At 53.2% G+C, this 22,583-nt stretch overlaps 1 protein-coding gene across 1 annotated transcript; it reads right to left on the bottom strand.

Moving 5' to 3' along the window:
* Nucleotides 1–8,213: 8,213 nt before the first annotated feature.
* Nucleotides 8,214–22,300, bottom strand: Syt3 (synaptotagmin 3). The gene is made up of 10 exons (XM_050121368.1): nucleotides 22,179–22,300; nucleotides 21,030–21,195; nucleotides 16,842–17,367; nucleotides 15,048–15,423; nucleotides 14,051–14,269; nucleotides 12,179–12,299; nucleotides 11,896–12,067; nucleotides 11,672–11,804; nucleotides 8,880–8,967; nucleotides 8,214–8,670 (listed from the first exon to the last, which is right to left on the bottom strand). The coding sequence occupies exons 2-9, from the start codon at nucleotides 21,178–21,180 to the stop codon at nucleotides 8,902–8,904; spliced, it is 1,764 nt and encodes a 587-aa protein (XP_049977325.1). The 5' UTR covers nucleotides 21,181–21,195; nucleotides 22,179–22,300; the 3' UTR covers nucleotides 8,214–8,670; nucleotides 8,880–8,901.
* Between the last annotated feature and the right edge of the window lie 283 nt (nucleotides 22,301–22,583).

Here is a 22,583-nt window from a genome sequence, read left to right on the forward strand (position 1 = left end):
GGCAGCTTCAATTACTCCTTCCTCTCAGCTTTGCTTGGTTTTTCTTAGCCCTAGTTGGCATTATATGTTCATTGTCCCCAGCAAGGTGGAAACTGGCGTGGTCACATGTTTTACTCCCTGCTCTCTCCCCAGCTCCTATCATTGTACACATGGCCAATATGTGTTGAGTCAAACAAAAGAATCCCCACGTGCTTCTGCACCCCCGTGTGGGCCACAGAAAGAAGACCAGAGATCAGAAGTCTATCACAAATCTAGCAGCTGGATGGGACGCTTTCCCCACAATAGCAACCTAAGGTGACAACCCACCTAAGTGACTCAAAGAAGAGATTCGGCGTCCTGGGTTCTGGGTGCTTCTGGGGAGCTGCCATAGGTCTTGCTGGGGACCCAGACCCAGCTGTGTTCAGAGCTCCACTGTCTGCGTTGGTCACACTGTCTGCTCTTCTTTCTCTGATGCCCTCCTCCCTGACTCGGTCCTGCTCTCCCCATGTCTGCCCACCTCTCTGGACCCAGTGCCCCCTCTCCCTGACTGGCTACACCCCTGATTTCTTCTCCTTCCTCTCCTCTCTTTTTCTCAACTTCTGTTTCTCCAAACTCACTGCCCCACTCCTCAGCTAATATCCTGGCCCCAGCTTTGTCCCTGTCCTGTCCCTGCCCGCTCTGCTTTGTTCTTTTTGTCTTTACCACCGTTGCCTCCATGTTTCCCACTGCCATCTTCTCTGTACCGTGGTTATCGCCGGTCTTCTGTCTCTGGCCTGCACCTTCTCCTCTGTCTGGTCCCTTTATCACCGCCCCCCTGGTCTTGGTTGATTCTGTCACTGGTCTGCTTTACGGTACTTGTACTCCTCTGACATTACTCTCAGGCCTTTAAGTCCCTATCTTGGCCGGGGAACCTTCGTCTCAGCTGCCCCAAGTGTGATTCCAATGGACGCTCGGTCGTTCCTTCCTCTCTCCTTGTAAACACCATGTCTGACTCCATTCTGTTTTTCCTGTCCTGACCCTGTTCTTAGACCCTGCCTCAGTGCCCTCCACGTGTGATGGGACTTTCCCCTGCCTCTGCCGTGTCCCCGTTGCTATCATTGTCTCTCTGTCACCTCCTGCTTCTCTTTGTGGTTTACTGTGCCTTGAATTCCTGTGAGCTGTGCATGTGGGGGGGTCTGTGCCCCCGAATTGCTGCTTCTCTCAGTCTGTGTCTTGTGGCTTTCTCTTGGAGTGCCACCATCAGTCAGGCATTTGGTCTGGCTATCCCTAAATCGGCTCTCACCTCACTCCTCATCTTACACACTTTCCCGCCTTTTGTTGGAGAACAAGCACATGGGAACATGGGCGCATGCGCAACAGCTCTGCGTTTTCTGGGGGTGGGGGGGGAAGCTCACGTGCTTCAGCTAGCTGCCTTGGCCACTACTGACGTCACGGAGAATAGGTCCCGCTTATTGGCTGTCTTTCACCAGGGAGGTGACCATGCGTTGCCAAGCGCCAGGCTTGCAGAGACCTCTAGACACTCGTGTCGTCATGGCAACTCTATTATCCAATCGAATTCTCGTGCTATTTCCGCTAATCTGATTGGACAACTCTTGCCTTCATGCCCGTTTCTGATTGGATATCAAAGAATTCGGGGCGCTTCCCTTCAGTTTTTCCGGGCTCCTGGCAGTGAGCGGGGCGGCGAGTGGGGACTACAGTGACTACAGTCGCCAGGGAGTGCGAGGAGCGTCGGCCATGACACCGGAATTCGGTCTGAGTCAGCTGACCAGGCCGCCTGTCTCACAGCCCAGTGCCTCCCGCCAGACAGCGCTCTCTCTGCTCTTTGGCGATTGACTCCCTCTGACCTGGCTACCTTGGCACGCCGGAGGCTTGGTGAACTATCACCAGTAGGAAGAAACCTGTGTGTCCAGGAAGTCAGGAGCCTGTTCTCCAGCCCTGAAACATGCAAAGGACGTCATTAGTGTCTCTTCTCGCCATGTGACCAAATGTAAACGCCTCAACTTGGACCTCCGTCTAGACGCCTGTCGTTTTTGCCTAACAGCTGTTATCTGTGATTTTCTTTTCCATTAAAATTATCCAGTTGTAGGCTTTTAGGGAAAAAATCTAGTGGAAGTACAGAGAGTTTCATTCACCCCTCACCACTTCCCTCCCCAACTTCCGCTATTATTAATATCTTCACAGCGATGTGAGACACTGTAAGGCCACAGCAACAGCCATGTGTTTGGCAGGATCTAGAGTCACCCTGGAAACAAGACTAGCCAGGTCTGTGAGGGGTTATCTAGGCTTAGTCAGGCACTGACCACGCCCTGATGAGGGTACTTGAGGAAAGAAGAGCCACTCTAACCGTGGGCCGTGCTATCCCATGAGCTGGGTCCCAGACTGAATAGAAAGAAGGGGAGTCGAACACAGCCAGTCTCTCTCTCTCTGCTTCCTGCCTGTGGTTGCAATGTGACTCACAGTTTAGCTGCCTCCACCCTAGCTTCCCTAGCAGGCTGTGCTCTCACGCTGTGATAAAATGAACTCTTCCTTCCTTCCTTCCTTCCTTCCTTCCTTCCTTCCTTCCTTCCTTCCTTCCTTCCTTCCTTCCTTCCTTCCTTCCTTCCTTCCGCTGCCTTGGTTGGTAATTTGGTTCCAGCAGTGATAGAGTAGCAAACACATTTTCTGTTGCTGTTGCCTCAAGCTTTGGTGACCAGGAATAGAGCTGCTACAGGCATTATAACATGTTTCAACCCTCTGGGTTAATGCCGAGGAAGACAGCTGACACCCAGGTACTAGGGGTGCACTTAGCTCTTGTGAGAAAAATGCCAAAGTGGCCTCAGAAACAACTGACTTGGCACCCCACCTGCAATGCATTTGTGGCGCTTCGTGTCCTCACAAGCGTTTGGTGATACTGACTTCTTGGATTTGGGACTGTGGTAGTTTGAATGGGAATGCCACCCGTAGGCTCGTATACTTGCGGGTGCTTAGTCCCCAGCTGATGAACTCCTTGGGAAAGATTAGAAGGTGTGGCCTTGCTGGGGGAGGTGTAACCTTACTGGGGGAGGCATGGCCTTTTTGGATGAGGTACTGTGGGTTTGGGCTTTGAGGCTAGTCCCTCCCTCCCTCCCTCCCTCCCTCCCTCTATTCTCCCCCCCCCCCTGCCTGCTGTCTGTGGAACAGGATTTAAAGCTCTCAGCTCCAGCGCCATGTCTGTCTGCTTACCTCCAGGATGATGGTGGACTGGTCCTCAAAAACTGTAAGCAAGCCCCAATTAAATACTTTCCTTTATAAGAATTGCCTTGGGGGCTGGAGAGATGGCTCAACGGTTAAGAGCATTGCTGCTCTTCCAAAGGACCTGAGTTCAATCCCAGCAACCACATGGTAGTTCAACAACCATCTTTAATGAGGTCTAGTGCCATCTTCTGGCCTGCTGGCATACACACAGAATACTGTATACATAATAAATAAATTTTTAAAAAGTTGCCTTGGGCATGACATTCCCCTGGGTAACAGGAGGGTTTTATTGTTTTAATTTGCAATTTGTTGATAATATGCAGTATTGAACATATATATGTACTTAATATGTTTAATATTTAGCATGTGTTTGTGTGTGTGTGTGTGTTAATGCCACAGCACACGTGAAATCAGAGTACACTTTATAGGAGTCAGTTCTCTTTTCACTATGTGTATTTTGGGGATCAAATTCAGGTCATCAGCTTTGGTGGCAAACACCTTTATCTACTGAGCTAACTCAGCAGCCCTTATAAACATTTGCAATGATGATTTATCTTTTAAAAAATCTGTGCATGCGTATGGTATATGAATGTGTATGTGAAGGTGTGTGTGTGTGTGTGTGTGTGTGTGTGTGTAGGCCAGAGCTTGCCATCCTGTGTCTTTCTTAATTGTCTCCACCTTGTTTTTGTTTTGTTTTGGAGACAGGGCCTCTCTATATAGCCTTGGCTGGCCTCGAACTCACAGATATCTGCCTGCTTCTGCCACCAGAGTGCTGGAATTAAGGTGTGTACCACCACACCTGTCTCTCAACCTTTTTTTGGGGGGCAGGGTTTCTAACTGAATCTCGAGCTGGACGTTTGAGCTAGCCAGGCTGGCCAGGGAGGTGGTCGGCTCCTCCTGCCTCTCCCTTGCAGCCATGTGAGGCTGCAGCATACACCACTGCACTCGGGCTGCAGCATAAACCACTGCACTTGGGCTGCAGGCGTACACCACTGCACTCTGTGAGGCTGGAGGCGTACACCACTGCACTCTGTGAGGCTGCAGCGTACACCACTGTACTCTGTGAGGCTGCAGGCGTACAGCACTGCACTCTGTGAGGCTGCAGGCGTACAGCGCTGCACTCTGTGAGGCTGCAGGCGTACACCACTGCACTCTGTGAGGCTGCAGGCGTACACCACTGCACTCTGTGAGGCTCAGCATACAGCGCTGCACTCAGGCTGCATGTCGGAGCTGGCAGCTGCACTGCTCCTCATGCTTGAGCAGCAGGAGCTTCATGCACGGAGCTGTGTCCTCAGTCCCAGGGATTTACAGTCATGATTGTCAACTGGATTGGGTTCAGACACACCTAGGGAAGTCATAAAACCTGCCTCTGAGTTTAACCAGCAAGGACTGGTTAAAGAGTAAATGATCCATTCCACCCCCTTTGTGTGAGTGGCACTGTCACTAGGCGCTGTGGGGCTGGATGGGGCATCATATGTGTACAGGCCTTCTCCCTCTGCTTCCTGGCTTCTGTGATATGAGCAGGTCTGCCCCATCAAGATGGCTGAAACCTTGGTAATCATGAATGCACACAAATCTTCCGTCCCTTGTTTGATCACAAATGTTGTCATAAAAAGCGTAACTGACATCTGTGCATCATCGTTAGCGAAGGCTGAGACTTTCACTTGTAAATTGAGTTATCTAGATTTTTATTTTTGTTTGGCTTTTTTGAGTCTGGTCTCATGTAGCCGAGGTTGGCCCTGCGCTCCTGTCTGCCCTCCATCACCTGGCTGCTATGACAACAGGTACAGGCCACTGTGCCTGGCTGGGTTGTCTGTGTTCTTTCTTGCTTCAGAGTTTTGTGTATATTTCGGGCAGCAATCCTTTACCTGCTGTGGTTTGCAAAGGTCTCTTCACAATCTACAACTCTTCCACTCTCTTTTGAAATTCCTTATCTGTGTGTGTCTGCTGCTCACTGTGTGTCGCACATGTGTGGGGGCTGTAGGGTTGGCTCTCTCTTTCCCCTGTGTTGGTCCCTGGGGTCAAACTCAGGGCATCAAGCTTGGCAGCAAGTTCCTTCATCTACTGAACCGTCTCAGTGGTCCTCTTAATTCTCTTAACCCCTGGTCTTTGTCCTGCTCTTCTTATCCCAAATCCCCATGCTCTGGGTGTGCTCTACAGACTTTGTGTCAGGCCTATCCATCCATCCATCCATCCATCCAGAGGTTTTGATCACCCTTGGCCTCAGAGCCTAGACGAGAAGTGGATCTCAGCATTTGGGGCAGGATGCCTTCTAGGTCGCTATCACAATAGAGTGAGAGCCTGAATTTGGGGGTCAGAGAGGTCCTTTTTGACAACTTCTGTATGTGAATACGAATGCAGATGCCCACGGAGGCTGAACGAGGGCATGAGAGCCCCGAGTTGGAGTTACAGGTGGTTGTGAGCCGCCTGAACTTCAGATGCTCTGCAAGGCCAGCAAACGCTTGTAACCAGCGAGCCATCCCTCCAGCCCCTTGTTTGTTTGTTTTCAGACAACCTTAATGAAGTTAGGCCTAGGTATAATAAGTTGTATAGGTTGTTTGATTTGAGATAGGGTCTCATGTACTTCAGGCTGGCTTCAACTTACTGTGTAGCCCAGGCTGGCCTTAAATTCCTGCTCTTCCTGCCTCAGTCTCCCCAAGTACTGGGCTCAAGTGTGCACCACCGTGTCCAGCTCTGATTTTCCGGGGATGCTTGTGCACCCATGTTCACAGAGGGTTAAAGGAGACAATCAGGAGTCTTTCAGCTGATGAGTGAGTGGAGGCCTCGCAAGCATGTGCAGAGTCCGCAGAGCCCTGGGGTCAATCTCCAGCTGCAGTAGTGCAGCACAACAAAGCAGTAGATGACTGGGAGAGTGTAAGTTTGCACACTCGCAGATAATGGAAAACCGGTTCTTCTCTGAAAGGAATCTGGCCTGGGTGTGGTAACTCCTGTTGTCCTGTTGGCGCTTGGGAGGCTGAAGCCGAGAATCACCAAGAGTTCAAGGTCAGTATGGGAGAGAGAGGAAGGGGGGAGGAAAAGAGGGAGGGGAAACAGGAGGTGAGAGGTGGGGAATCAACAGGGGAGGGGCGTGGAAGGGGAGGAAGAAGAGAAAGGGAGAAGAGGGGAAGGAAAAAGGAGGGAGGATGAGACAACTCCATGGGTAAAAAGCGTTTGCTCCCAAACCTGATGACCTGATGGATTTGATTCTCTGAGACGCATATGGCGGAAGGACACGATCAACTGTTGCAGTTTGTCCTCTGACCTCGTCATACGTGCACATAAAACAAATGATGTTTTAAAAATAAACCGAGGGGCTGGAGAGATGGCTCAGAGGTTAAGAGCACTGGCTGTTCTTCCAGAGGTCCTGAGTTCAATTCCCAGCAACCACATGGTGGCTCACAACCATCTGTACTGAGATCTGGCGCCCTCCTCTGGTATGTGGGCATACATCGAGGCAGAATGTTGTATACATAATAAATAAATAAATCTTAAAAAAAATAAATAAACCGAGTTCCTAAGGTGGGGTAGCATCATGATCGTTCTCAGAGACGACCATACCCTCAGCATCAGGACCAGGACCAGGGCCTAGGCAGATGCAGTTGAGGATCTCCAAATAAGGTCATCCTGGTTTTAGACTGGTCCCACATCAACAGCAGGTGTTGGTCCCCACATCAATAGCAGGGTTCTTATAGCAGACAAGCAGAGAGGCTTGCTCCACATGCAGGAAGCCCCAAGATCCACTCCAGCGTCACACCTGCCACACTGGCTCTTAGGAGGCAGAGGCCAAAGATTCAGGAACTCCAGGTTATCCTCAGCTACATAACGTGTCCAAGCCAACCTCAGCTATGTGAGATCCTGTCTCAAACAAGACAAAGATGGGGGCAAAGCACCGTGCTGTGAGAACACAGTGACCAGGAGTGTTGCATGTTAGCTAAGCAAGGCCGGGCTTGCCCATCTCCATCCTAGCCTGGACTCCCTCAGCACCGAGGGAGGAAGCTGCCAGACACATCTTCACTTCTGGCTTCCAGTCCTGGAAGATAATTCTCTTCTCAGCCCACCATTTTGAAGTCCTGGCTGCCAGTCCAAAAGAGAGCAGCAGCTGTACAGGGTTCTGTTTTCCACAGTGGGAACATTTGTGACGTGTATGAGAAGGCAGTGTGAAGGAGCACCAGGAGCCAGTGGTGGGGTGCACCAGATATGGCAGAGCCCCCCCCCATGTGCAGTTCCTGCAGGAACATCCATCAAAGGCCCCCGAGTTCCTGACTAAAGAATTGTAAATTTGAGATTCACTTGTCACAGGGACGAAAGAGGGATGAGGTATCCAGGGTGACCAATGGTGGTAACGGGAGGAGGAGATGGGAGAGGCCTGCGGCACACTTGTCAGACTTAAGTCAAATGACTTCCATCCAAAGTCTAAGCAGGACCCATCAGAAACCTTTCCCCAATATGCCTGGGAAGGCATGGTCCTCATTTCGTTTTCTCAGAAACCATCTTCTCTTGGGTGGGTTTTCCTGGGCAAGTCCTGCTAAGGCCCCTCCATGCTTCTCTCCCCTCATGCTTCCCTGCTGCTGATAAAACCCTCATGAAGAGCCCAAGTGACAAGAGGTCCCATTCCCAGAATGCTTTGCAACCTGCGTTAGTTACAGCTAGGTCTTTAGAGGGACAAGATGACTGCATGAGGGAGGGCCCTGTTGGAGGTGCCTGATTGCATGTCATTGCATAAGAACCGGATGCCGTGCTGTGGTAGACAGCCTGTGTGGAAGAGAGGAAGGCCAAGCCGGCCTCGGGGCCCCGTCAGTGCCCAGCACCACCTGGGATGGAAGGTTTCTTAGAAGCACATGGGAGATTTCTGTCACTTTATCTCAAACAGCTGGAAATTCTATTCTGGATTTCATCTGAAATTATCATTCAGAGACTGACTTCAGAGAAGCCACTTAGTGGCCTGGCCATTCATGCTCCTGGCCCCAGGGAGACAGGAGCCCAGGTGGAACGAGACCCACAGAGTGTGTTTATTTCTGGTGATGATAGATAGCAGCAGCGAGGGGATTGGCCAGAGGCAGACGAGGGACAGGGGGCTGGACGTTGGAGGCTGTGTTTGTTCGGGGGGACATCAAGGATTGGTTTGTCTACATTCACGGTGAGGTCATAGGCCAGAACACCAAGACTTAGACAACAGCAAAGGGACAGACAGACAGACAGAGGGATGGGGTCAGGGGTCCCCAGACATGCACAACCCCTTGCCTCTAGGCGGAATTCTGGGGATAAGAGACAGACAATGGAGGCCGAGAACCTCCCACCCTGAAACAGGGAGCTGGACCTGCGGCCTTCCAGTCTCACACCTCCAGATGAGGAGGGGCAGGCCCTGGCCGCCCCGCACCAGCAGCTCGGACGTTATGGCTTCGAGGAGATGAGTTCACAGTCCGGGCAGGAAGGGATGGGACCTGAGGGCACTGGTCTGATCCCAGGCCTAGACCAGACCTAAGAAACAGGAGCGAAAGGGAGAGGAAATGCCCAGATGGATTAGGGAGGACCTCCTGCAGCTGTGCCAGCTAAGAGGAGGGAGAGGTCACTGGAGCTCACTGGAGCCCACTGGAGCCCGGCTTCCTCCCTCAGACCTCCTGACCTCCCCTCTCAGCCCCGGGCTCCAGGCCCAGCCCTCCTCCCTCAGCCAGAGCCCAGAGGCGCACCTGCCTTCTCTGGGTCTCGCTCTCACTCTGAGTTCTCTTTCTCTGAGAGTCCTTTGCCACCTTTCGTGAAACTGGTCAGAGTCTTCTCCTGGAGTTGGGGATGAAAAAGAACGATTACCTCAGTAGGAAGCTTTGGCCCCACTTCTTAGCTACATGTTGTCTTCACTTGGTTCCCAGAGGGTGTGGGAAATGATATACCATCCATTCTACCAGTGGGGGAACTCAGCCACAAAAGATAAATCCCTATGAATGCAAGAAAGACAAGGTTATGGACAAGGTTAAGGAAAGGGGCCTTGAGGCGGGTCTGGGACTCAGAAGTTTAAAACTCTCTTCTGAGTTTCTGGGTACTGGGGAACTGCACAGAAGTGACAAGCAGGCTACGGGCAGAGGCTGTCTGGGTGGAGGCTTTGTCTGTGGCCACACACAGCACCATGGGCTGAAACTCAGGGACTGCGCACACTTTCCAGCAAAGGGCACCCTGCAGCGCCTCCTAGTGCTGGCAGTGTGGCTTCCTGGAAGTTTCCAGAGAAGTGGAGTGAGTGAGGTCATTGGACTAGAGACACCGCCTCTGTTCTCACAGTGGGGTCTCTTTCTCAAGATCTCAGTCAACCTTGAGCTCAGGCCTTCGCTGTTCAACCTGCTGGAAAGGGTATGTGTGTGGGTGTGTGTGTGTGTATGGAGGGGGATGACTCACAGTGGAGAGGGTGAGGGTTAGCCTCAGCCTCAGTCTCAGGGTTAAGGTTAGCCTAACTCAAACCACAGTTAAGCTTAGCTTCAGACCCAGACCAAGGTTTAAGGTTAGCCTCAGAATCAGACTCAGATTTGGACGAAGGGCTAGCCTCTGACTCAGACTCATTCCATAGCCCAATCAGACCTGGAGCTGACTCTGTAGCCCAGGCTGGCTTGGAACTCAACACAGACTCTGTGTCTCGTCCTCCCGTGGCACATACCTGTTTAAGCACATTTTCAGGGCAGAGTTTTCCTCAGAATACGAAAGTGATGGAAAACTACTAAGAAACAAAGAACCCGAAACAAACTAAACATAACTTATAAGTAATTTTACATTCTTGGCTTCAGTGAAGACAAATTTGTCAATATTTTCCAAGTGGGTATCTTTGAGAGAAAACTTGACAGTTTCTGTGAACCCATGGATGAGCATGTCTGTGTATGCGTGCTGTGCATGTGTGTGTTGTGTAATGTGTACATGTGTGTGCAGGTGCACACGTCTGTGAACACACATACAGAGGCCCTCTATAGGTGCTCTCTCCCTATTTCCTTGAGACAGGGTCTCTCCCTGAGCCAGAAGCTTATCACTTCAGCTAGGCGGCTGGAAGTGAGCTCTGGGACCTGGCTGCCTCTGCCCCAACACTGTGGTTGCAGCCATAGCAGCCGTGGGTGCTGGGGACTCAGACTCAGGTCCTCAGGCTTTCAGGGCAAAGCTCTTACTGTGCCATCTCCCCACCCCCACTTTGTGCTGGAGACAAAGTCTTTTCCTGTGGCCTGGGCTCCTCAATCAGGCTGTGCTGGCCGGTGAGCCCCAGGCTCTCATCTCTGACTCCTGCCATGGGGTTTCAGGGTGTGACTCCGGCCGACTTTTGCCTGCGTTCTGGGGATTTAAACAGTCCTTGTGCTTTCACGGAAGTGCTCTACGAACAGAAGCATCTTTCCAACCCCAAGGGAACAACCAGCATCTGCAAGGCCGAGAGGCGGTGGCCCAGCTTCTAATACAGAAGGGGACTGGGGAGATGGCGTAATGGCTAAGAGCATAGGTTGCTCTTCCAGAGGACCTGGGTTCTGTTCCCAGCATGGACAGGGTAGCTACCAACTGTCCATAAGTCTGACTCCAGGGCGTCCATGCCCTCTTTTGGCTTCTGCGGGCACTGCACAGACATGGTGTGCAGACATGCAAGCAGGCAAGACACCTACACATAAAATACAGCTTTAAAGAAGTGGCTAAGCTGGGCGGTGGTGGCGCACGCCTTTAATCCCAGCACTCGGGAGGCAGAGACAGGTGGATCTCTGTGAGTTCGAGACCAGCCTGGTCTACAAGAGCTAGTTCCAGGACAGGCTCCAAAGCCACAGAGAAGCCCTGTCTCGAAAAACCAAAAAAAAAAAAAAAAAAAAGAAGAAGAAGAAGAAGAAGAAGAAGAAGAAGTGGCTACTACTGCCCAGTCTCCTCAGCCTGTGTCCCCTTCCACCTTGTCTGCCTGCACTTCCTCCTAAGCCCCTCCCCAATGCCCTCTCTTCTACAAAGTCCTCCCAGGGCCTCAGAAGACTCAGACCACAGCCCCTGGGCACGAAACAAACACACAGCAGTCTTTACAATAGACGCTGCCCCGTGACATTTTGGTGTGCTGTGTTTTGGATTTATTGTTGTTGTTGCAAGTGTGGTTTGTGGTGTTGGAGACCAAACCACGTGGCAAGCAAGTGTTCTGTTGTTGAGCTACGCGCTCCTGCCTGATATTTTATTCATTAAAAAATTGTTCTCACCCGCTACACCACCATCTACTAATATTCACACCTTGCTCTGAGGGAGAGAAAAAAAAAAGGTTTTTATCACCGAGTTCCTTCCTATGTGTTTAGCATATGTGGGAAAGAATAGCAGCTGCCCACTGCAGAGCACTTGACAAACTGAATCCTCCCAGCGGCCCTCACCACAGCTGCTAGCCCCAAGTGAGGGAAACAGGACAGAGACGCTGAGTGACTTCTCCTAGCCCCCAGGCAGTCAGCATGGGCAGCCGGGGTCCTCACTGGCTCCAGTGCCCATGCATGGCAGAGGCGACCTCACCTACCTCCACTAGCTGGTGCCAGTGCTCCACAGGCTTGCGAGGGTTCGCCAGCATCTCCGCCCAGTGCTCTCTGCCGTGTGGGTCTGCAGCCTCCGGACCCACCCGACACACACCGATCACCTCGTTGTGGCCGATGCTGGGGATTGGGGAGGTGATTACTGGGAAGGTCGGGAAGTAGCCAGCCACACCCCCACAATGCCTTGCCCCGCCTTGTCGGAGCCCCTCACCAATCATAGTCCACCACTGCGATGCTGAGTCCCACATTCTCCACACTCTCGGGGGCCACGTCGAACACCAGGGCCTCATTGTATGTGGGGTTCAGCGTGTTCTTCTTAATGGAGGTCTTCCGTTTCTTCAGACGTCGCCCCTCACTGATCAGAGAGGCTTTCACGTAGGGGTCTGCGCAGAGAAGCCGTGGGACTGAGCCGAGGCCTCAGGCCCAGGGGTCCGGGCCTTAGCCCTCCTGTCTGGCAACCCAACCTTCTTCCTCAGGCCTCAACCCGCACACACCTGAGAAACCAGTGAGGTCCATTGCTTTGAGGTTAGAGGCTTTAATGATGGTCACGGTGAGGCGCCCAGCCGTGGGGAGGTAGCAGAGTGAGAAGTTGAGCTCCCCAAGGTCTGCCTTTTCCTGCAGTGGAGACAAGGGGCAGCGTGTGACTATCTCTCCATCCCGCCTCTCTCTGCACTACTGCTAGCTTCCTATGCACTGAACAGTCTGACTCTCGGCCAAGGCCCCACAGCTGTCCTGCCACAGCTGGTCACCACCATCAAAGCCTGTTTTGTTCTGTAGAGGAGAGAGTGAGTGGGCCACAGGGACCAGGGAAAGGAGAAACGAGAGAGACAGAAGCTGAGAGAAGGTAGACAGGCAAAGAGAAAGACAGAGAAGTGGGTAGAGATTGGAGAGAGACAGATTGACCTGGGTGGGGGGCAAAGACCAAAATAGAGAAGCAGTTGGAGACTCAGATAGAGACCTAGAGAGAAAGGGGAGCAATCATGGCAGGTGTAAGTCATCAGGATATCAGGGTGCAGTGTTAGGGGACACGGGAGCTGGTGAGACACGATGTGGAAGCTAAAGGGCCGGGGATGAAACCAGGTGAGGAGGGAAGGGTTTCACTAACAGAACAGCCTGGGGAAAGCCTAGACAATGGCGAGCAGTCTGAGCAGGGTCTGAGTCAGTGTAGGTCAGAGGCTGGCGGCCCTAGGGGATGGGTCCCGGGGCTCCGGCCCCTGCATCACTGTGAGGAAAGGAGAGACTAGCCTCCTGGAAGTGCCGTTCTGCTCTTGTGTGTCCCCTGTGCTCTGAGGGAATCTTCACACCCTTGAGCCATGCAGGAAGGAGGCTCTGTGCAGGGCTATGTCTGTCTCTTCTCTTTGTGGCCTCCAGCTACCAACCCTGTCCCCTCTGAGTGTCTGGTCATCCTTGGCACTTGCTTCTCTAGGTCTCTCTGTCTCTCCTCCCTTTTTCTCAGGGCTTCCCCACTCTGGGGGGGGGGGTTGGATGAGTGGAGGAGAAAAGACCTTAGCTAAGGAACAGGAGGCTTGGGCAGGAGACACGGAGGAGGCATGGGTGACAGGCCTCAGGAGACGAGACAGCAGGGTGGATGTGAATTCCTAAAGACTAGCAAGCCGACCATGGAGAGCTCCTAGCGAAGCTGCAGGCACCTGCTTCAACCATCGCCCTGACAGCTGAGGACCCTGGGGCTCAGACCTGCCCTCTCCTGATATGAGGCTATTCTTGTCTCACTCCTCAGTCCCTGGCTTCCCCAGAATGGCAGGAATTGGGGTTGGGTGCTCGGCCTGAGAACTCAAGGACTGGCCATGGCACTGGGGCTGCAGAGGAATGAGAGGTCCCTGGCAGAAGTCATAAAATCAGGGTCAGGGGTGTGGGCTCTTTGCTCTGATGCTGGGAAAAGCGGAGGGAACCCAGTACATCAGACATCTGAAGATCCAGGTGTCAGGATGCCCAAGAAACTCCAGAAAGGCAGAAGGAAAGACTATGAAAGGGTTTGGAGGAAAAAGAGCTTCAGAGATGGCCTGAGCACCTGAGTTGGGAAATGAACAAGGAAATGTTAGGAGGAGACATGGTGGGATGTTACACAGTGACATCTGGACCAGGGACACAGTGTGACATCCCGAGATTTCTGGGTGGGAATCTAGGCCCAGGGCCTGACAATAGTGATCTATAAAGTTGGAAGGGCAGAGAGCCCCCTCCGAGTCCCTCTACCACCCTAGCTTCTATGTCCGCCATATTCCTTGCGAAGTGATGCTTCTAACACCCGGCGTTGGGAAGTGGAGAGGTGGTGAGACCCAGGGTGAGGGCAGTGACGGGGGGCTGGGGGGCTGAGGATGCAGAGGGCCCATGTGGGTGGAGCCACTGACCGAGCCACCTTCCAGGATGTCCCTCCAGAGTGGGCGGTCGGGGGGCTGCTCAGCCAGCTCCAGAAGGTTGTCCAAAACCACCTGGCCAATGAGATCATGCCGCGAGAAACGGTCAAAGTCATAGACACTGAAATGCAACTTGCGCTGTGCCAGCTCGGCCAGAGGTACCGAGAACTGGAATGTCTCGTTGAAGACAGGGTTCAGTGTCTTCCTGTGCACCTGGGGGTGGAGGCAGAGACAGACAGAATGTCCACTGGTGTTGTTCCTAGAATCAGTAGGCTGTGTGCTCCATGTCTACCCCATGTGCCCTGCCCCAGCCTCCTCCCTCAGACCCAGACCTCCTGAGCCTCCTCTTTAAGATGCAGGACACAGCCTTCAGCCCTCTTCCCTGAGAGCCACAGAGCCAGGCCCAGTCCTCCTCCTTCAGTCATGGAGGTCCTCCCCATCCCTCCTCCTGCAGATGTGGGGCATCCTCCCCAGCCCTCCTCCTGCAGCTGTGGGCATCCTCCCAGCCCTCCTCCTGCAGATGTGGGTGTCCTCCCCATCCCTCCTCCTGCAGATGTGGGCATCCTCCCAAGCCCTCCTCCTGCAGGTGTGGGGGTCCTCCCCAGCCCCTCTCTTTCAAGCCCAGAGATCCATATCCCAGGCCTCCTCCATTAGACCTAAGCCTCCTCCAAAGCTTTCTTCCTCAGATCCAGGTCCAGGCCCTTGCCTTCCCCCGCATCAGACCCAGAACTCTTCCCCCCACCCCAGGAGTCCAGTCATCAGCTCCCTTCTTCTGACCCAGGTGACTTCCCCAGACTCCTCCCTCAGACTCACGGTACAGACCCCAGCCATGTTCCCTCAGATCCAGGGCCCCAGGCCCTTGCTCTCCTCCCACAGATGCAGGGATCCTGACCTCAGCTCTCCTCCCTCAGACCCAGGGGTCCTCCCTAGCTCCCTCCCTCAAACCTGGTGGATCCCCCACACACTGTGAATCCTTCCTCCTTGCCCTGACCTTGGTCTGAAACTTCTTTTTGCGATCAGGTAGCAGGTAGATCTTGACGTAGGGGTCTGAGAACCCATTGGAGTCCTTTGCTGGGAGGTCCAGGGCCTGCAGGATCCGCACCACGAGCTGGTCAGAACCATAGAGATACCGCAGGGCAAAACTGATGCGGCCACAGGGTGCCCCTGCCTCCCCAGAACCCCCGCCGCCTCGCCGGCCACCAGGTCCAGTGCCCTGGTACAGCTCTGGCTTGATCTGACCGATGAGCTTGGCTTTTTCTTCACCGCCTGGCAGGGGTAAGGGCAGTGCAGGTGGCCGTTCCTCGCTGCTTGGGTCTGCTTGGGTGGTCAGGGTCTGCTGGGTGAGGGGCCGGGGCAGGGCTGGGTACCTGTGTGTCAAGAGGAGATCAAGGTGAGATGCAGACCTGTCCTTGACTGGCTAAGACACCTGTGCTTACTGAGCCTCAGTTTCCCCATCTACAGCAGGGATGTTATCACATTCCTAGTCTAACTCCAGAGGTCATCTGGACTTCTTCATTCTGATACCCTACCAGATCCTCCAAGTCATCTTCAGCTGACCTCCCACCTCCCAAGTCTGTCACTGCTGTCTCTGTGGCTTGTTCTTGGCGGAGCCTGTCCTCTGCCCGCCTGGGCTGCTGGTCTTGATTTCTCCCTCCCTAGATGGCTCAAGAGTTGGTACCTTTCCTCCTTGGTTCACACCCTGCTGTGGCTCTCCAGTGCCCTCAGGACACAGCCTTTACCCCTGCCACTTCTAGCCTTGGCTGGTCTGGCGTCTGCAGCTTCACGTCCCAGGCTTGGTCCAAATCTGCCTCCTGCCGCCTCCCAGCTTCCCCCATCAAGAACTTACCTTCTTCTGTCCTCACTTTCTCTGGCCTGAAAGTGAGGACACACGTCCCTACCTGCACATCTGTCTTAGCTTCCCCACCAATGTCTGTCCAGGTACCTCTACCTCCAGGGAATTTTCAGCTTCTTCCAAGCCTGGGCTGGGATCTCTGTGGGGCTCTGGCAGTGCCCAGAGCTGCCTCCCTGTCTTCCTAACTCGTACCCCTTGGACTGTCAGAGCCCGAGAGTAGAGACCTGGGGCACAGCATGCATCTCTGGTCCAGTTCCTACCAAACCCTAAGCTTATATGCACACAATGAGGAAGACAGAACGATCAGGTGAACACTGGGCCCAGGCTACTAACCATAGCTCACACTGAATGGGATCAATAATTGCCTACCCCTCAGAAACCACACACCCCTGCCCCCAGTGCTGAGACTGAACCTAGGGCTTTCGGGAAGCTCGGCCAGAGCTCTTGTGCAGGACCCCACCCTGGCACCTCACAAGGGACCTCTCAGTCACACCCCCACTCTCTCACTGGGAAATTCTAGGCAGGTGCTCTCCCACTGAGATGCATCCTAGCCTTCTTTCTTTTTTTTTTTTATCTTTTTTTTTTCTTATTTCATTTTAAGACCAGGTTTTACTAAGTGCCCAGGCCAGCCGAAAACCTTAGACCCTCCTTCCGCAGCCTGTGAGATGGCCAGGATAATTTGTACACTACTATGCTAGTGTCTAACCCTGGATTCTTGTCTGCTTTGCTTCTGTGTCTGGACCCATGAACCCAAGGCCCTGTTCCCTTCCTCTTACGTCCAGGAGTCTAGGCCTCAGTTCATCCTCCTTTGGATCCAGGGGTCAGATTCCCACTACCTGTTCTGACCTTGCTGTCAGAAAGGCCAAAGGTAAGAAGACAGAGAGGAGAAGCAAAGCCTCACAGTGAAGGCCCCAGCCCAATGCCATCTCTCACCTGCTGGTGGGCGCTAGACTTGTGACCTGCTGATGAGACTGGGCACTGGGCAAGCCCCCACCACTGGGAGGCAGCAGGAGCAGCCCAGAACCTGTCCCCCCCTCAGAAGGCAGCTCTGGGGATGTCTGGCTTGGTTTGACCCCAGCGGCTACCACAGAGGCCACAGCAGCCTCTGGATATGAGTCCATGTCCAGATAGGAAGGTTCCGGAGGCTCAGCACCCCCAAGGCCACCAGGTTCCAGCAGCTCGGCAAAGGGCGGATGGTGGGCTGTGTGTGCATGATGGTGTGGGCCACCCAGCAGGGGGTGGCCTCCAAGGCCGGCTCCCAGGTGGTGCCCACCACCTCCTACCAGGCCTGCCAGCCCAACCCCAGGGGCGAGATCTTTGCGCAGGGGGCCGCCCACGGCCGAGCCTCCTTTGTCCCTCCAGGGCACCCAGCACAACTTCCAGGACACGAAGAGAGAGACTCCCAGGAGGACGATGCCACAGAACGTCACGATGACCGACAGCAGGCTCACGGAAATGTCTGGAAAGAGTGAAGAGAGAGGTCAGGGATCATTAGGAGTCAGCGCTCTCCCAAGAACGTCTGGCATCGACTGTCCTGTGTGGTTCCCAGGATGACTGAGTTGGAGCTCTGTACCCCGTCTGTAGTCACACCGCTATATAACGGTTGCTTTGCCAAGGTGGTAGGGGTTCACACCACGTTCTGTAGGTAGCGGTGGCAGGTTGGAGAAGGAAGTCCTGAAGACTGTCTCCGTCATAGGGCAACTTCTGAAGGACAAGACCCCAAAAAGCTCGGCGACAACCAGGAAAACCTTGGCTGTCTGTCCTGGGGAATCTGCCTCAGCCTCTGAGGGGTTTACAGTCCGCTCTCTGTGGCGGCTGAGGTAATGAAGGCAAATGACATCCGAGTACAATAACAAATATTTGCCGAGATGTGACAATATACCTGCCACCCCAGAGCACCCAGTGAGACCAACCACACAATCATTCCAGTGTTGACAACAGGAAGTGGAGGTCAGAAGACATGGTGGGATGGGGACTGGGGAGAGACCTCAGTCAGGAAAGTGCTCGCTGCACAAGTGTGACACCTGAGTTTGGCACCTGCACCACACCGGGCAGGCAGAGCCGGGATCCTTAGGAGCTTGCTGGCCAATCAGCCCAGCGTGCTTGGTGAATGTGTGAGTCTGTTTCAAAAAGCAAAGTGGACAGTGACTCAGAAATAATATCCGTGGTTGACCTCCTGCACAAGCAGGCACACACGCACACACACACATGCACACACACATACACATGCACGCGCACACATACACTCACGCGCGCGCGCACACACACACACACACCCCACAGGCTCCACACTTTAAAACCTATGCTCTTACTGTCACACCTCAGTACTGCTTGATGAGCAGTGGCCTCAGAGAGACTTCCTTATTCAAATGGTCAGACTCACGACCGCTGTCACACGATACACACACCAACTGGTGCCTTCTACAGGCTAGCAGCATGCTCGGCATGGCCCATTTCTTAAGACCAGTGCTTTGTGGGCTGGAGAGATGGCTCAGAGGTTAAGAGCACTGGCTGCTTTTCCAGGGGTCCTGAGTTCAATTCCCAGCAACCACATGGTGGCTCACAACCATCTGTAATGAGACCTGGCGCCCTCCTCTGGCGTGCAGGCATACATCGAGGCAGAATGTTGTACACACAATAAAAATAAATAAATAAATAAATAAATCTTTAAAAAAAAAAAAGACCAGTGCTTTGTGTCGCTCTCAGAAATTAATACTGGGGGTGGGGTTTTGTGACTCCTCTAGTGATTGATACCAGGAGTGGGGTTCATGGATGTGAAGGTGACTCCTGGGATTGGAGGTAGAATAAGGATGAGGCCTTGCTCTGTCCTATATGGAGAACCGTGGTGGGTGGGAGCAGGTAACTCAGCCACTGCCACCTGGGTCATCCCACTGTAATTGCTGTGTTCAAGGACACTCAGGAAAAAGGAAATACCTCCTAGTTCTAGATCACCTGGTAAAGCAAAAGCAGGGTGTAACGTCAATCCTTCTGCTACTGTGTAACCTACATGTGATGTAGCCTATCTCTCACCTAAGACTGATGCTGTAGGACAGAGGGGGCGTCTCAGGAACATGTGCCACGCATTGGTGCAGGAAGTCTGAACTTCATCCTGCCACTTCCCTTAGAGTGTCTTCCCTGTCTAAGTGGCCACCCCACCCCACTGAGAGCCCTAAACGCTACTGGAAACCAGAGTCCGGGATTTTAGCAGCCTCTTGTGCATGGGAGGCACCGGGACAATGGGGGTCATAGAGGAAATGGGCCAGACACTTCCAACATTGCCAGTATAGGATTCCCCATTCAGAGAACTCTATCTATATTCTTCAAGTCTCTCTGGCTCCCCTGCCTGTCTTCACAGCCCAGAGGATGCAAGGCCAAGGCAGCTGTGTGCCTAGAACTAGCGTGAGCCATACTGCACAGCTGACGGCAGTGCAGAATTACATTGGGAGCTATGGGCCATGAGTTCGTGCTCTAGAAAGATTAAGGGCTGCCGTGTGGACACCCCACCACATCTGCCCGTGATGGCTGTTCTTCACTGTCAAGTCAACTAAATTTAGAATCACCTAGGCGCTAGGTGTAGGTGGTTCATCTTTATCATTTCAGTACCTAGGGGACTGAGCTAGGAGGATTGCTGTGAGTTTAAGGTCAGCCTGGGTTACATATGGAGTTCCAGGTCAGTCTGTGCTACAGAGTGAGACCCTATATCAAAATGCAAAACAAGGGGCTGGGGGTGGCTCAGTCAGTGAAGCATTTGCACTGCAAGCACAGAGGAGCCTCAGTTCAATCTCCAGACCAATATAAAAATAGCCAAGCATAATGGTGCACACTTGTAATCTAAGCACCCACAGACCTACTCAGGCTGGCCCACTTGGTGGGTTCAAGGCCAATAAGAGAGCCTGTCTCAAAAAGTTAAAAGGTATGTGCCAGCAGTTAAGAAAACTTGCTGTTCTTGAACTGGGTTTAATTCCTAGCACCCACATGGTGGCTCACAACCACCTGTAACTCCAGTTCCAGGGGATCGAACAGCCTCTTTTGGCCTCTATGGGCACCAGCAGGTATATGGTGCACAGACATACATGCAAGTAAAATATTTAGACAAATAAAATAAAATAAATGAAAAGTGGATGGCTCTTAAAGAGCTCTCTGACTTTCAAATGCATACACTCACATGCACACACACATACACACACGTGAATACATGCACGCATGCACACATATGTGCTCCCGCACACATTCACGCATACACACCAGCAGCAGCAAAAGCCCAGGAGCCTGAGGCACACCTCTGTGTATGTGATGGCATTTCCAGAGAGGATTCACGGAGTAGGGAGGACCCACCCTGGCCAGAATGCAATGAAAGAAGAGAGGCAGCTAACACCAGCATCCCCAGGATCTTCTGCATCCTGGTCAGCCATGCTGTCTGTGCTGCTGTGCCCACGGCCCTTTGCTATGATGTGAATCTTCCTTCTTTGTTTCCACCAGGAATTTGGTCATGGCAATGTAGAAGTTAATGAATATGTCACATGACCAAACTTAAAAAAACAAACAAACAAAAAATCCTAAGTACTAAGGTTTCAGGGAGCTTCTCCGGTGGGCAATGTGTCACATACCAATGGTGGGAGAATTAAAGGTGACCTGTGACCTCACAGAGGACACGCTGGACAGTCATCCTGGTGTCTCCTGTACTCTGCATCCTCCCCCGCCAGCACCCCTGCTTTTGGCTAGTTTAGTCCTAGAGCTAGGTATGATGGTTCACAGCTGTGATCCTGGGAGACTGAGGCGGGAGGACTCAAGTTTAAGACCAACCTGGGCTCCATAAGGCCCTATCTGGTCCTCAACCCTCCCTCACCTTAAAAAAAAAGAGGGAAATAATCAGATTCCTGATTCCTGAAGGGGATATTTGGTGGTCATAATTAGGGAGGAGGAGGCCAACGAACTCCAAGGTCAGGGGTTAGATGGACCAAACACACAACTATTTCTCCCATTTCAAAGGTTTGGGGACAGAGCAGCAGCAGGCAAGATTCATAAGGGGCGGAACACTGAGCAGCCTGCTCTGACCTTCCCAGAGTCGTTGCTGCTTGGAGGTGCAAGGCAGTGGCCAGTTGGGACAACTGGGGTTCTGACCTGCATCCGGACCCCGGGGATAGCCTCTGATTCGCAGTTCGTTGAACTCTTGGCACCTATCATTCGTATCAGCATCTCGGACCCGGGCACAGAGGTCTGAGACCAGGATGAGGGCCCGCCGACAGAGGTCATCTTCATAGTCCCCAGACATAGCGGCCACGTGGTCCTACACTTAAGAGTGGGTTGGGAGAGAAGCAGATGGAGCATGGAGAATTGCAGGGAGAAGAGGGACTGGTAAAGGGGCAGAGGTCAGAGGGCAGTGGCTCAGGGACCCGGAGATGGCATTATCAGACAGGTGTTAAGGACATTTCTTGGGATCACCATCCAGTGAGAGGCATCAAGAAGCAAACAGATCAATAGAGCCACAGCAAAAGGCAGGGCACTCTCAGACTTCAAGAACATGCCCCCAGGGGAGCACAGGGAAGTCAGGGCAGGCACTCTGTGAACCAGAGTGGAAGGTGGAGTCAGGCATCCGTAGTGGGCAGCCTGCCGTGGCAGGAAAGCATTTGGGGCAGGTGGAAGAGCTTTGGTGGAAAGCTCAGGGTGGGAAGCTGCTGGGGGGTTGGAGGAAGGAAGAGTCACACGGGGGACAGAAACCCCAAGTTGAGGGAAGGGGAGCTAAGAGGAGAGACAGAGATAAGAGAGAGGTCAGAGTGAAGTCAGGAAATGATGGACACAGAACGTGTAGCATAGGGATTCAGGATGGAGATTCAGGATGGAGAGGCTGGGAGCGGCGTGTACTTCATTATAACCAAGGCATGGTGGAGAGAGAGGGAAAGAGAGAGAGAGAGACGGGGGGGGGGGGAGAAGAAGGGCAGGAGTGTGGGCAGAAATACCTTCCAAAGAGACAGGTAGATCAGAAGAGAGAGGAGATGCTGAATTCCTAGTCCAATAGTCAGACAATGGCTGGAGACCTCAGACACAAGGCAAGAGAAGAGAGTTGGGCACACAGATAGACAAACGCATGGTCAGAAAAAAAGAGAACAGGAGCAAGAGGTGGAGGTGGGAGAGGAGAGAGTGACACAAGGTTTGGGGCTAGACATCAGACATGGGTGGGAAAGGGGGCCTGGAAGGAAAGAACAAGAGCCAGACAGAGTCAGGTGAAGGGACTGCTGAGGAAGACTCCGACTCGGCCAGGGTCAGACTCACCTGTGCTTACCCCTGCCTTGTCCTGGGTGGCAGCCGAGGTGGCGGAGGGCGGTAGCCCATGGGGGTTGCAGGGTGGACGAACCTAGCCGCTGCGGACCGGTCTCCACGCTTGCCAGGTGCAAAGAAGGGGGGCTGGTGTCTGATCTGTGGACCCAAGCCGGGAGGGAAAAAAAAATCAGCTCAAGTTTTGCGTCTTGCCCTACTCGAAGTAGCTGGGCGACCCCAGGTGACCCCAGAGAGGTCCAGCCGCCCCCTTCCACCTCCTGGCCCCCAGCAGCCAGTTAAACGCTTAGGGACTACAACTCCCAGCAGGTCTTGCTGCTAGTGCTACTGCGGTTTCATCGCACCGGAGCTGCAAGGGCTTCTGGGAGTTGAAGTCCTCAATGCATCTCTGGGCTGCAGATG

Source organism: Alexandromys fortis, unplaced genomic scaffold, assembly GCF_014885135.2.
Source record: "Alexandromys fortis isolate MF-2015 unplaced genomic scaffold, M_Fortis_MF-2015_v1.1 scaffold_161, whole genome shotgun sequence".
NCBI classification, from domain to species: Eukaryota; Metazoa; Chordata; class Mammalia; order Rodentia; family Cricetidae; genus Alexandromys; species Alexandromys fortis.

Coding starts and splice junctions, on each gene's coding strand:
- Syt3 (XM_050121368.1), bottom strand. CDS start 21,180: ATGTCTGGGGACTATGAAGATGACCTCTGTCGGCGGGCCCTCATCCTG. Junction 15,424..16,841: donor AGTCTAGCGCCCACCAGCAG/GTGAGAGATGGC, acceptor CTTGACACACAG/GTACCCAGCCCTGCCCCGGC. Junction 8,968..11,671: donor ACTGGCACCAGCTAGTGGAG/GTAGGTGAGGTC, acceptor CCCCAACTCCAG/GAGAAGACTCTGACCAGTTT.